General features: G+C 46.6%; 1 protein-coding gene across 1 annotated transcript; it reads left to right on the forward strand.

Moving 5' to 3' along the window:
• Positions 1 to 197: 197 nt before the first annotated feature.
• On the forward strand, positions 198 to 14,116 carry LOC108097323 (cell wall protein AWA1). The gene is given in 8 exon segments (XM_017199543.2): positions 198 to 686; positions 9,259 to 9,646; positions 9,772 to 9,905; positions 9,961 to 10,772; positions 10,775 to 10,899; positions 11,055 to 11,408; positions 12,633 to 12,863; positions 13,277 to 14,116. Coding segments are annotated over 7 exon segments (2,514 nt in total). The 5' UTR covers positions 198 to 686; positions 9,259 to 9,283; the 3' UTR covers positions 13,772 to 14,116.
• The last annotated feature ends 299 nt before the right edge of the window (positions 14,117 to 14,415 follow it).

Consider the following 14,415-nt stretch of genomic DNA (forward strand, 5'->3'; position numbering starts at 1 on the left):
CAAAACGGGGCGCCCCGAAATTGTTATGGTCACACTGCAGCTTTTGCAATAAGAGTGCCCAGCGCTGCAAGTTCATCGATCCATGCTGATAATAGTTACTTTTTGAAAGTCTGGCAGCGCCGGCGCAAAGCAGTCGAAAACTGGTTTGGCACTAGCTTTTTGGTATCTTTCGCTTCCCCAATTGCGCGGTCACTTTGACGACGGCTCCAACTTTTTGCCGCCTCAATTTGTCGTCGCCACTCGCGAGATTCGATTCGTTGGTCCCGAAAAGCGCGTCCCCAAAATAGATAACTTCATACTTCGTCTCCCGTTTTCCCGAAGAAGAAAAGCGCGTTGCTGGCTTAAATTATCTACTTCAACTCGTGCGTTTTTTTTATTTATTTTTGAAGTGTGTTAATTCGATTTGGGGCCATCAAAAAAAAAGTGCTGAGAGTGCTGGGGGCACACGAAACGCTGCACCTGTCTCACCTGAGCGCCTCAAGCCACAAAAGTGTAAAGTGCAGCGCGACTATTTCTCTGCCGTTTATTATTTTTGTTGCTTCGAGATCGGAGATTCAGCAAGAATTCTGCGAGCGTGTGTGAGTGTTGTTAGTTTTTATTGCCGCCGCGCTCTAATTGCCAGGTTTCGAGTGGAGAATTCTTCAGCCGCTTCTCCCACTTCTTTGGACGCCCGCACCGCAAATGAGGTAAAAAACAATAAATAAGCTAAGCTAAATACTCAAGCAAGTAGCCTAAGAAATGCACTACCAGCAGACTGGATAAGAAGTGGCTAAAGGTTTCAATGGAGTTTTCAAAGAGTCAAACTTTCTTGTGTTCAAAACCCCTGTTTATTAAAAACATTTCTTGATGTTTGGTGGGCAAACAACAAATCTTTAATTCCAAACAATACTTATGAAATTTAAGATATAGAGAGAACCGTTTATTGATTATTTTTGCAGCTATCTATTTCTCCAATATTTTTGAAAACAGTATTGATGTTTTGTATTACTTATTCTTCTATTATGAGTATGAGTTGCGTTTGAACTTGCAATTTGGTGCCTTGGTTTTTCTGTTATTGTTAGTTGTTGTCTTGGAAGCCGTCAGATGTAAACCGCTTAACGGGCGACACACTTTTTTGTTATTAATAAATAATGCGTTTGTTGTCGGCCGGCCTTCAACTGTATCGTTTGTTATTGTTACCCACATCAATGATGCTGCTGTATCTTCATGTTCGATTTGCTCTAAATACTTTGGGGCTCAGGAAAAGATCTGGAGTAACAAATAGAAGAGAGTTATTTTAGTCAATTTCTAGGTCCGAGAACACCTGATACTCTTTAAAACATAGAAGTTTGCTTATGCTGGTGGCATTTGATGTTTCAGCTTTGATTTACTTGAAATATCGAAGCTAAAAACTGTACTCTAGGGATTGAAAAACTATGGTTGAGAGAAAATGTGTCCCAAGACTCCGCCTTGCGGGTGATAAACGAGAATCTCGGACACCGCAGCGACTTCCTAGAAAACGGGCGAGAGCTAATGCCTGGTTATGATTGATGGACTGGCCAACTGATTGGGCCGCCTGATTGAGCATTGCATCTTGGGCTTATGCAATTCCCGCCAGCAGTTCGGACACCGGAGCCGCAGACTCGCACTCGCACTCGCACTGGCACTCACCTGGTGAGCACCTGGCCAATGAGCCAATGAGCCAATGAGCCTGCGGTGAGTTTGAAACCCCAGCAATAACAATAACAGGCACACTTCGGCTGGCAAACGGCAAACGGAGTCCCACAAAACGACGGCGACTTTCCAATGACCACAGCTTGTGGGCCAATCGGTTAATTGCATTTCCTGGCCACCTCGTCATCGTTATTCATCGTCGTCATAGTCATCGTCATCGTCATCGTCATCTTTGCGAATGGCCATCACCTCATCCACATCATCGGTTCCATCTGCGGGAAAACCATTCCCATGATGGTGGGGCGTTAATGCCGCTTTAATTACCCGGACTGTTCGGCCGGGACCTCGGATCTCGGGATCTGCAATGCATTGCATTGCACATGCAAATTGCCAAATGGAAAATGCCAATTCACGTTCCGCGTATCTTATAGATACACAAAATTAAAATTATAATAAAAAGCAAAGAGGCAAGAAACAGTTGCCGAGTCTGCCTTCGGCTGCCTAGGCTGGCTTTTAAACTCGGCTCGGCTGAGCTCCTTTTGTAATTCAAGCCACCGCACCACCAGCTGCACCACACCGAGAGAAAATCCCTTCTCAGCTAGAAAGACTTTTTAGAAGTAGCAATAGTTCGTAAAACAGAAATGTTCTGGAAAGGTTTCGAAATTATAGCAGTATTATCAGATAACCATTAAGCTCATTGAGCAGCATCTATCAATTGAAACTTACCTCTTAAGCCTGTCTATACTCTGCTATATCTACTCGAAATGTTTTCGGTGCAGCAAGCAACGGCCTGGGCAACCAGTTCGCCTCGCCGCCCAGTTAGCCTCAGATGGTATTTCTGCCAGGCGGACAGACGGACAAACGGACAGACGGACGGACACTCGGCGGCGACTCTCGGACTGGTTGGGTTTTCTACTGCGACTGGCATTTGTGGCATAGGATAAGCCTTTTAGCCAACTTAACCCACTGGCAGCAGCCTCTGATAAATTAGCGAAAAGCAAACGATTGCTTAGTTGTTTTTCTAAGGCAATTAGAGCATAATTGTATTGGCGTTGCACTCAGATATTTTTCATGATTGCGAACCATATTTTGCATAAATTGTTTCAGTTTGTGTGTGCTTTTCTCAGAGGTTACAAAATGCTGTGGAAGAATTAAGGCGCAAGAGACCAAGGGTAGTAAATGAGTACTACTCACTACATATTTCAGCAATCTCTAGAATTTCCCGGCTTGATTTTGCTATTGCTGTGGCGAGAAGATGACGATCTGCAGATGGCTTCAGCCAGAGCCGCGCCCATCCAATCCAGTTTGGTCCGCAACTTGCAATCCGTTCCTGCGCCCACAAACAAACGCTCAGAAGTGGCAGCTGGGCCGCCAGCTGTGGCAGCATATGGAGGCTGCCCCTTGTCTCCATCGCCATCTCCATCTCCATTTTGATCTTCAGCCGAATTTGAATCTGAATCTGCATCTGAATCTGAATCTCCTTCGCCTTCGTTGCATTTTTCACAGCTGTTTCGCGTGGGCAAGCCAAGAGGTTGGACAAAAAGGGATTGCGATTGGGTAGAGGGGTACACAGTGAGTAAATTATTCAAATACCAGCTACCCATTCATTAGCAGATTGATTTATTCAATTCGTGGAAATTGGTTTGAGATTGGTAGTTCTTAATATTATTTACTTTTTAAATACTTCCAAAGTTCTTGTGTCTTGTGTATTAATATAAAAGTTAGTGTTTCTGCGTAACCCTTTTTTTTGGCTGTGTAAAATTCGAGTAGGAACGGGGCAGCTCGGCTCTTCACTTAAAACCAACACCCTCGATAGCAAACAGACACAACCGAGACTGAAACTGAAAACGGCAACTGCATATCATCAATTTATGCAAAACAATTCAATTTTTGCCGCCATCAGCGGTCATTTACCCCTTTTGCAACTCCCTCCAGTTTTTTTCTGTATTTTTTTTTTTTTAATTTAGCGGCACCCATAATTTTGCTTAGGGCGCAAACGTACTTGAAACAATGTTTCGTGTCCCGCCTTGGACAAAAAGTTGTTCAATCTTTCACACGCTGCAAGTGGGTGGCTGCAACAGCAACAGCAACCACAGACGACACACAGCTGCAACACCAAGACCACCACCACCAACAACAACAACAACAATAACTCGTTGCTGCAGCAGGTGTGTGGGAATCTTGGCCAAATAGCAAAAGTTCAATAGCAACAACGGCAACACTTGATGATGCGATAGTTGCTGCTTGCCACTGATGATGTTGCTGGATGTTGTGGTGTTTATAGTGTTTCTGTTGCTGTTGCTGTTGTTGTTGCTGCTGCTTTTGCATTTTGCCTCCGAAAATCCAAAGTAAACACCAGCAATGCCGCCATTGTGCAGCTGCTGGGCGGGAATGTTGCTGGTGTCGCTGTTGCTGTTGCTGGTGTTGCTGTTGATGATGTTGCTTGTGCGACTGCCAATTTTCAGCTGACGCAATCAGCCAAATGAAGAGTTAGGCAGCACCGCCGATCTCATCGTGCACGCAATCAAACTGTGAATGATTTCAAGCGCGAAATTCAGCGCGTTTTGCCTGCCGACGGTTTCACCAGAGGCTGATATTGCTGCTTTGTCAGTGTCCCATTGCCACACACAGCAGGTTTAATCCAAAGCATCGGTCTTGAATTCAAATCCCCTAAAGAAATTCCGTTATCAGGATATAATTTACTCTATTTTTATAATGTTTAATATGCTTAAGCCAGTTTTTATACTTTCCTTACTTGTTGTTAACAAAGTACACACACTTTTCCTCCACAAAATGCCAGCTAATTGGGAAAGTTCGAGGAGTTGCCCTCCAGTTTGTTAGAGATGTGAAGCAATCCTGGCCAGCTGTTGCATAATCCCCCCTTAATTGGCTGAAGGTGAAAGCTGGCAGACACAGACACAGACACCTTCCTTTAACCCCCACACATCGTTGTTAATGTTCTGCAATTAAAATGAGCCGGAGTAAAAGTGCACAAGGCGCTTTCTCCAGCCGAAGGAGCAGATTCCCAGCCAGCCAGTCGGGTTGCCACTGCAGTGGCTTCCTTGGGCACGACAGCAACATTTGGTATTTATGGAGCTGCCGCGACTCTGCATCACGATTGCCGCCACGGCGCATCCTCCTCGGTGGCATAACCCACGTTTGACATTGCCTGCAAATTTGGCGATAAGCTACCAGCGCACCGGAGTTTTCACCAGAAAAATGCTTCGACTTTGACTTCGACTTTGGCGGAGGAGAGGATGCCGAGATTATCGACAATTTGTCACGTTGGCAGTCGTGCGTTTGCCTGATTGCAGCGGCGGAAGTAAAAGCCTGGACACAGGTGCGCATCAGCAACATCCAGCTGCAGCAACACCAGCAACAGCAACACCAGCAACATGCTACATGCCACATGTATCCATATGCACATGCAAACCATTCAAGCGCACACGTGTGTGTCCAAAAGACGACAAATTCGACGGAAATTTCTCTTTTATTTATTGTTATTTGTGCAGCAGCTGCTCCTGCCTATTCGAATATGAAAATGATTTGAAAAGCACTGGAGAAATGCTGCTGGCGTACGTGCAAATATTTCCATTCGTTGCCTGCCACTGACACGTGAGCAATTAAAGCATGCCCAATGAACTCATAATTATAGGCATAATTTAAGGCAAGGCAGGCAGCAACAAAATTGTGCCTCTTGCGTTGCAGCAATCTTCAAAACGAATGACTTAGGCAACGAACGCGCCACTTCGCCAGCCAGCGAGATAAATCTGTTTAACGATCCAGCTCGGGTATTTAACATCACTCGAAGTGGATGTCTCCCTCTGAAAAAAAAAACAAAAAACATTGATTTAAGATTAGCCAACTGAACAATGCGCAAGGCAATTGTGTGGCAATCGGGGTTGCCCTTGAGTATATAGAAAACAAATCACAGAAATATAACAGCTTATACTCATCACTTTGATTAGAAAAGATTGTTTATGATTTTAGTAAAGAAGGATAGAACCCCTATCTTTGTTATAATGATTAATTAAGAAGTTGAAGGAGAAAACTGTGCGTTGACACCCATGTGACATATAGAACCCGATCGCTCATCGAACCCGAACGACTTTCCCTCGATCATGACTCAGGGTTATAATAATAATAAAACCGGCATCGTACTTCACTTTTCAGAGAAGTGAAATTCCGAGCGAAGAACTGACGAACTGACGATGAAATAAAATACGATGCCGGGGCGTGATTATCAGTTTAAAGAGAACCCGCTGTTAATGCGAGTCCAACGAATCGCGGTCTCGATCTGGATCGGAATGGGAAAACACTTTACGCGCTTGTCACGCACATGTAATGCGGAGAACACACTGTAAGCTACGTGAGTTTACAAAAAAAAATAACAACGAAATATAAAAAGAGTATCGAAAATAAAAAGAAACCCCAACTGGATGCTGGAGCGGCAACAACTGAAAATTATCATATGCAGAGATGCAGAGAAAGTCATGTCCACAAATAATTACTACATTTTAGCTGCCTAAGAAGACGCAGCCGAAAACAAAGCCATAAAAACAAATTTTTTACATGTTTTTTTTTTTTCTTAGCAAAACTGAGAAAATTTCTTTCTGCATTTCCGTGGAATTGCTGAGCATGAAATTCGTATGGAAATAAAAATCAGCCAGTGGTCAGAGCTTGTTATTTCTTGTTGTTGTTGTTCCCCTTGTTTCCCCTTTTTTTTTTGCTTTTTCAATTAAAGTAAGCAAAAGCTGAGCAATTGCCAAACGGAAACCGAACGGAAAGTGTCAACACGGTGGAAAAAGGCCGGGGGAAAGGCAGAAATCTGAGGCGTGACAGGAAGTTGTGGATGCCAGCAACTCATTAGAACTAATTGTGGGGGTCAGACGGGAGGTCAGGGGGCAGGGGGCGGCGGGCAGCGGTACGGCAGTTGCTTTTTAACAGGTGAAAGGCCGTCAAAGACGTTGGCCTTTTTGCTTTTGCTTTTGCTTTGCTTGGTCTTGTTTTGGCTGCCACTTTCTTGCTGCTGCTGCTGCTGCAGTTGTTGGTCAAAACTTAGTTGTATCTGCCAAATAATTTGTGGCGGCCACAGAAACAGAAAATCATTATTATTATTACTTTTTCTTCAATGTTATCATCTGCTGAAAGAAAGGGGAGTGCTGTGGAAGTTTCTGTAAGCGGAAGGTTGCTGCTGGTTGCATGTTGCCGCTTTTCATCGCCATCGCCATTGAGATGCGAGATCCTTGTCTTTTAGGTCAGGAATCTCCTCCACCATTGAGATAAACTCTGAGTTGATTGGCTCTGGGCTTGAACTTAAGCCCCGATAATTGGCGTTAATCGGTGGAATTGTTGGGATGACAAATAGCGAACGGATGTGGCATGAATGCTTGCAACAATTTGTTAACAATTGTGAAATGAATTCGATGTCTGTCTTTTGTTGACAGGGCTCATGTATGTTTTATCTAACGTGTTTTTTTGATTACAACAACTTTTATTTGATTCAATAAATTCAAAAGTACTGAATGATGATTAAAATGACTTCAACTCGACCGAGTATTCGTAATGCGCAATCCCTATTTAATAGAAAATTAAATATGACGGCATCGTTTAATTTCGATGTGATAGTTTTGATAACCGATTGATTAGCAATGATTAGCTCAATCATTTATGTAATTTGCAGAAAACAAGTAAACTCATATAACGAAGGAAAAATGTTTGCGAGTTTTTAAGTACGCCGTTTACATTAACAACCACTTCTTCAGTGTGTGGCTCGATCACACAACCCAATTCTTTATTTTCCAATTATCCATCCATTCGACACACTTTTCCCCCACCATAATTGATCTGCAACCGGCGGGGCCAAGTCCCGATTATCGAATGATTTATATCTTTCCCATTCAGATGGCGATTCGAAATTCCGATTCATATTTCACCATTAGTCGGCGGGCAATTATAAATGTTTTGATCCGAGTAATTGCCGCTTGCGTCAGCAGTTCGCACTAAGTGGGTAACTGAGGCAATTTGGGTTCAGGCCACCGACCACCGACCACCGATCACCTTTCCCCCCGGAATCGTCTTTGGGTAAGTAAGTTGAACTTTGCGAGCCAAATGATTTATGTGGCAGCCGGAGCAACGAATAGCAGGTTGGCCGAATCAACGTGCATTATGCATTATACAGCGGGCCGCTCAGTCCCGATAATAAATTTCTATAATTTTCCCCAGTTTCTTTCTTGCATTTTTGGGCCGCTGCAAGTGAAGCGTAGAATTACGTGAAAAAGTGAAATTATGCGACGGCTCTGCGGCAGTGAATGTAAATTGCCACAGATCTCTGGCTCTCTGGCTTGCCGGCTTACAAACCCACCGACTGGCAGTGGTGCGTGAAAGCAGGCGCCACTGCCTGAGCCACCAGCACCACCAGCACCACTTGTACGCTCAGCGAAAAGCCAAGCCCTAAATATAAATATTCTTATCTCTTTTTGCATGAAAATAGTTTTAAAATTTCCTTTTCTTTAAATCAAATTAATATTTTATTTAAAGATAACCTTTACAATTTGTAAATAAACTAAATGCTTACAATTAATTTCAACAAGTTGTCATGGATTAATGCATTAATATTATAAATGTACTTTCAGTTATTTTTTCAATATATAAGTTCAACAATAATGTGCTCAGTGTACTCGAACCACCAGCAACACCGCCTCTGTCGATGCGTGTGACCCAATTCGGTTATTTCGATTGCAAGTTCAAGTTTTGCTCACTTTATTTATATATAAAGATATGTATGCACATACATATCGCCTTGTGTTCTTCTGATTTCTTTGGTCATTACTTGTCAGGCTGTTCACGTCGCCAATTGGACTTTTAGGAAGGGGAACAAGGAGTTCGGAGCGACGCTCCCCACTTTCTTCGACTTTCGCACGAAGTCAACTTGGTTCGGTTTTTGGCAACGCTTCAAGTGCGTTGGAAAATGCAATGCCACAGATTGTTGTGATTATTTCAATGAATAATTTAGTATCTACAAACACAAATCCACCATCTTTAGTGGTTTTTAATACCAAGTGGTAGTACTACTATATTTTTTGTGGTTTTTAAGTTGTAATTAAGCCAAATAGTGACTTACAGCGGAACCAAACACCTTATGACCACAGTTAACGAGCCCAATCACTTTTTGAACGATTTAAAAAAATTAATTTTTTTGTCAATTTTTCGCATTTTTGGTAAGGGGTAACATCGTCATTTTTTGCGAAAAATTGCCAAATTTTAACAATTTCAGGTGTGAATGCTATCGGATGCAGAATTTTATTACGAATTCATTGGTGTATGCCATTCCACATTTGGAGGAGTACTTTTTGAGATAATGCAAAAAAACTGGGTTATTTGAGCCATTTTATGTTGTTTTAGGAAAAACAAACATTTTTCAATGGTAATTTGTCTGTTGTTTCGCCAAAAAACAACTTACAGCTAAAGAAAGTATAGTTTTTGAAACCAGAGAAGCCCAACAATCTACTCGAAATCCTATCAATAGAAAGAGCCTTTAAATACATCCTAGTTTAACCAAATCCCTTTCAAATCTTCATTCGATTTAACGGTTTTTGGTTGCAGCTGCCTCTGAAGAAGCGCCAGTAAGATGATGACGATGACAGCAGCCGCGGCAGCCTCCATGTCCGCCTCCGCATCCGCTAGCGGGTCGATAGGGAACTCGGCATCGACGGACTGCAGCAGCAGCATGCAGGGATCGACGACCAGCTCGGCGTCCAGCGACGTGATGACCTTGACGACCACGGCGGCCTCCTCGTGGTGTGCCATCCCGACCAGCTCCCGCCTCCGGGTGCTCCGCCTGGTGAGGCCGCACCAGCGCCGGCTCCTCGTGGGCGGACCGGAGCGGGGCAGCACCTACGGGTTCGCGGTGCGCGGGGGACGGGAGCACGGCACCGGGTTCTTCGTCTCCCACGTGGAGCACGGCGGCGAGGCGCAGCTGAAGGGCCTGCGGGTAAGTGGTTCAGTGGGTCAGTGGTTCGGTGGTACAGTGGGACTCCACTAGATCTCCCAGTCACGTAGCAGAACGTGATGGACTCCAGGGCGGGTGTGCCATTCACGTTTCACTTTCCAACGCAGATTGGCGACCAGATCTTGCGGATCAATGGCTTTCGCTTGGACGACGCCGTGCACAAGGAGTTCATCCAGCTGGTTTCTGGCCAGGATCGGGTCACCCTGAAAGTGCGGGGCGTGGGGATGCTGCCCTGCAGAGAGTGAGTGGTATTTTGTGGCATTCCGGAAGGAGTTCTCCATTGTATTTGCTTGCAGCCAAGCGGAGGAGCGCTTGTCGTGGAGCGTGGTGAAGCTGCCCAGCGTGAGCGGCACTCCGTCGGAGAGTTCCTTCAAGGGCGACCGACGTGGCGCCAGTCGGGACATCAGCGTGGTCCTCCACGTGGCGCCCAGGACGAAGCTCGGACTGGGCATCTGCAAGGGTCCCGAGTGGAAGCCGGGCATCTTCGTGCAGTTCACCAAGGAGCGCAGCGTGGCCCGCGAGGCGGGACTCCGCCCTGGCGACCAGATCCTCAGCGTCAACAGCATCGACTTCTCGGACGTCCTCTTCAGCGAGGCGGTGGCCGTGATGAAGAGCAGCAGCAAGCTGGACATGGTGGTGCGCACGGCGGCCGGCTGCGACCTCTTCCCGGGCGAGTCCAGTGGCTACAACAGCTCCGCCAGCTCGGTAACGGGGGACCAGAGTCCCTGCTGGGCGGATGCCAAGTCCAAGCGCCTCACGGCGGTCAGAGAGGAAGCCGGCGGAGGAGGAGGAGGCGGAGGCCTGAGCTCAGCTCCTGGAGCGGCAAGCACCAACTGGCCGCAGGGCGTCGAGGTGCACAAGCAGCTGAACAAGACCATCATCAAGCTGACGGAGAACGGGACCTCCATCAACAACACGTACATAGCCAGCAGCAGTACCGTTTCCGGTTCCGGTTCCTCCGCCAGCGCCAGTGGAACTTCCGGTCGCAGCCAGCAGCAACCGCAAGCGAATCATCCTTCGCGCCACTCAACCACGATGAAGCGCAGCCACCTGAAGTCTGGGAATACGCCGGGTTCCAGGGGATCGGAATCCGCAGGATCTGGATCTGGATCGGGGGAGTTGTCGCTGCGCCGGCTCCCCCGCCACCGGCGATCCTTGAGGAGGCTGCTGCCAGTAGATCAGTGGGCAGCAGTCTATCGAGTGCCATAACCGAGGAGCTGAAGAAGCGGAAGGAGGTAGGTCATACTATATACATTGAGCATTTCATCAGAAAAGCAATTAGTGTTACAGTTTGTGACACTCTGCGAAACTAAGTTTAAGTGGCACCCTTTTCTGAGTGCACAACAGCAGATTGCGCCAGCAACTAAGCAACTAATTGGAATCATTGCAGAAGCAGCAGCAGCAGCAGCAGCAACAACAGCAGCAGCAGCAGCCCAACAATCGCGATCGAGATAGAGATCGGGATGGAAACCCAAATGGACACGAAAGCGGGGAGCGTCACAATGGAAACGGAGGCCACAGCCGCAGCTCCGGCGGCCCAGTGTCGCATCGCCAGAGAGCCAATCTTGCTGGCGTGGCTGCCACTCTGCAGGGCAGCGAACGCATCAGCAATGCGGGGGGAGGAGCAGGCGGCTCGGGCGGATCGGGCGGCTCTGGTGGAGATCAGCACACGGCGCTGATGGACGAATTCAAGCGGGCCCATCAGCGAATGTTCAGGAACGGGTTCCATGAGAGCGAGCACAAGGTAAGCCACTTGCAACTGAGCAACTTGCAACTAGCAAGCGCAGCTCACACAACGCAGCAGCAACATCGCAGCAACTTATCAATGGTCGGTGGGCTCCTTGCAAAGGTCAAGAGAGCGAGCTCTGCGAACTGCACTTGTCGTGGACCAGGAGAACCCCCACCCCCTCCCCCTCCCCCATTGGGGTGCCCATTGTTTATAGTTGCTGTTGCCCAACAACTCAAGTAGCTGGCCACTTGTGGCTCGAGTATCTCATGGGGGGGTTTGATTGTATTAAGTTGCGATCGGCCCCTCAAAGCATTCCATATTAGCGGGCAGATCGATAAGCGATTGAATCGTTCATATAACAGTGATCTATATTGGGCACTAATCAACAGCATTGACCATTCAGGTGACTAAAATTAGTAATGGCCTGCCTGAAATCGCAGAAACATCTAGAGGCTTCCGATAGATAAGCTAAATATGGCAATCCGAGGTTGATAAAATGTATTCTATGTACGTTTTTGTAAATGCAGCGAATGTATTCTGTAGTTATCTTTCCGATAAGAAACTATCTTAGTTCACGCTTCTCCCAAAACTTCTGCTTCTACTTTGTTTTCATAAATGATATATTATATCATATTATTATATTAGAAGTACTTTTAACAATTAAAGGCCATCAGTCCGAAAATCAATCAGAGGCAGCTGAGTGATGTCCGTAGATCTCGGATCTAGATTTCCGCACCCTGGCGATTGCGACGATGACTCACGATCCGGGTGGCAAAATAGAGCGAGAAAATTGGAGGAACCAAAACAAAAGCGGGCAAACAATTGGCCAAGAGCAAACAGGTGGGGTGGCCGAGTGGGTATATGTATGTTTTGAGTTGGCTGTTAGGTGACTGCTCCTCAATGGCTTTATCTAATCGGCGGCGCCGAGCGATGAACGCTGAACGATGAACCTAACTGCGCCGCCGAAGTTGTCCAGTCTTGGCAAGAACGCGCTGTGGAGCACATCGCCCTGCGGCCGGAACATGAGTTTGTTGCGTGTGAGGAACGGAGGAGGAGGAGGAGTGGGAAAAGGGGGGGACGGGGAGGGAGCGGAACGCATGCCCACCATGCGACCCGTGAGCATGGGGCGGCCCCTGGTGACCATGTCCACCTACGAGGTATTCACTCCCAGGTTCTCCATCTCTCGAATCGCTGATCTGCTGCTAACCTTCGCTTTTCTGCTTCCCTGTTTCCTTCCAGGAGCGTGGTGAAACGCTGAAGCGCACCTCGATCATGCCTGATGAGAGCTGCTACCGAAACAGTATCAACCACAACGGCAATGGCAATGGCAATGGCAATGGCCTCGCCAGCAACAGGAGCAGCAACTCCAGCCACACGAGCCACCTCAGTGGCAGCAATCGACTGCAGCCCCAAAACGGATCGCATCCGACGAACGGCAACGGATCCTCAGCAACGGAGCTTCCGCCGCCGGTAAGCAAATGACCCACTGGTAACCCAAGAACGACCCCCGGCCAGCTATCAAGAGAATTTAAAGTTAACTCGAATGCAAATCGATTTTATACTCGCTGACTGTTAGTCAATTGTAATCAATGAAATATACTTGACGAATCCGTAGCTTTTAAGCGGAATTCATTCCTTTGTATTGGACTTTAGGTTAAGTCAAAGATAATTTCACCAAAGCACACAATTAAAGGTGGTTCTTCTGTTTGGATAATTATTCCTCAGAGAGCTTGCCTTACTGCAGTTTTTATTGGCAATTGGTGCGGTTAGCCTTTGATGGCAGCAATTGATAACTGGTCTTAAATCTCGCTCTTGATAATACATTTCAAACTTCCATGGTACGAACTCTGCAATTAATAATTTGGGTTTCGTTGGTCCCACAGCCACCACAGTTCGCCAACATCCAGGCGGGCCAAGTGACGCCTCAGCAGCTCAAGCTGATCACGGGAAACGGAGCTCCAAACAGAGTCGCAAGTGGAAGTGGAGTGCGGATTGGACTAGGCAATGGCAGCTTGGCCAAGGTCAAGCAGCCGATGTCGCCCGTGCGCAGTGCCAGCATCAGTGTGGGCGGATTCCGGCCACTAGCCACGCCCCAACCCGACTACGATGCTGTCCAGCTGAGATCGCCCGCTGGCACAGGATCCGCGCCAGGAGGAGCAGCCACGAGTCAGCAGCAGAGGCGCACCCTGCGACTGGGCACGGTGACCATCGGGGAGTACGGGGATCACAGGACGACAGCCAAGCGGGAAACACTGCGGAAAACCAACGGCGAGGGCAGCTCCAATGGGATTCTGAAGAACGGATCCAGCCGGAGCAGCGCCAGCTTAAATCACGGCAACTCCCACCAGGCAGAGAAATCCATTAAGTTCGGCAACTGATCGACCCGGACTGACCCGGTCATATAGTTTTGTGCAATATGCTCGAAGATTAAGAAGGGAGATCAATCCATAGGGAGAGTACAAACAATCGGACGTGCAGCGGCTTTCCATACGCATATATACTTACCATACTATATCCATTACATATACATGTATAATTTTTTTTGCTTACACCTAGCTTAGCTGTTTATTTTTGCGATTTGTTGGAAATAATGTACCTCTTGTTGCTATTATTTAACAATCACTGTAAATAACTCACAAACAAGTGCGTGTGTGTTTCCAATACAGCATATAATACCTTATTCCCCGACTCTAAAAATATAAATAAATGTCTGTACATCTAAACAAAGACAACGCTGATACTGATAAGGCGAATAAGTAGCGGGTTGCGTCAGCTGGCGTTCGACGTCAGGTAAATCGCTGAGATATCGGGCGTGTTGCCTGGGATTGGGTCTTAATTGACATTGATTGGCCAAGACAAATCTGCGACGACACTTTTCATTAAGGAGGCACTCGGCTAAACATGGAATGCATCGTTTTTAAGGGCCTCGAAAAATGAAAGAAACACTTTAATTATTTTTAACCATTTCAAATGATTGTCGAAAAAAAAACAAAACATAACAATTGCAATTTTGAAAAACTTT

The sequence above is a fragment of the Drosophila ficusphila genome, unplaced genomic scaffold (genome assembly GCF_018152265.1).
Source record: "Drosophila ficusphila isolate 14025-0441.05 unplaced genomic scaffold, ASM1815226v1 contig_198, whole genome shotgun sequence".
NCBI lineage: Eukaryota > Metazoa > Arthropoda > Insecta > Diptera > Drosophilidae > Drosophila > Drosophila ficusphila.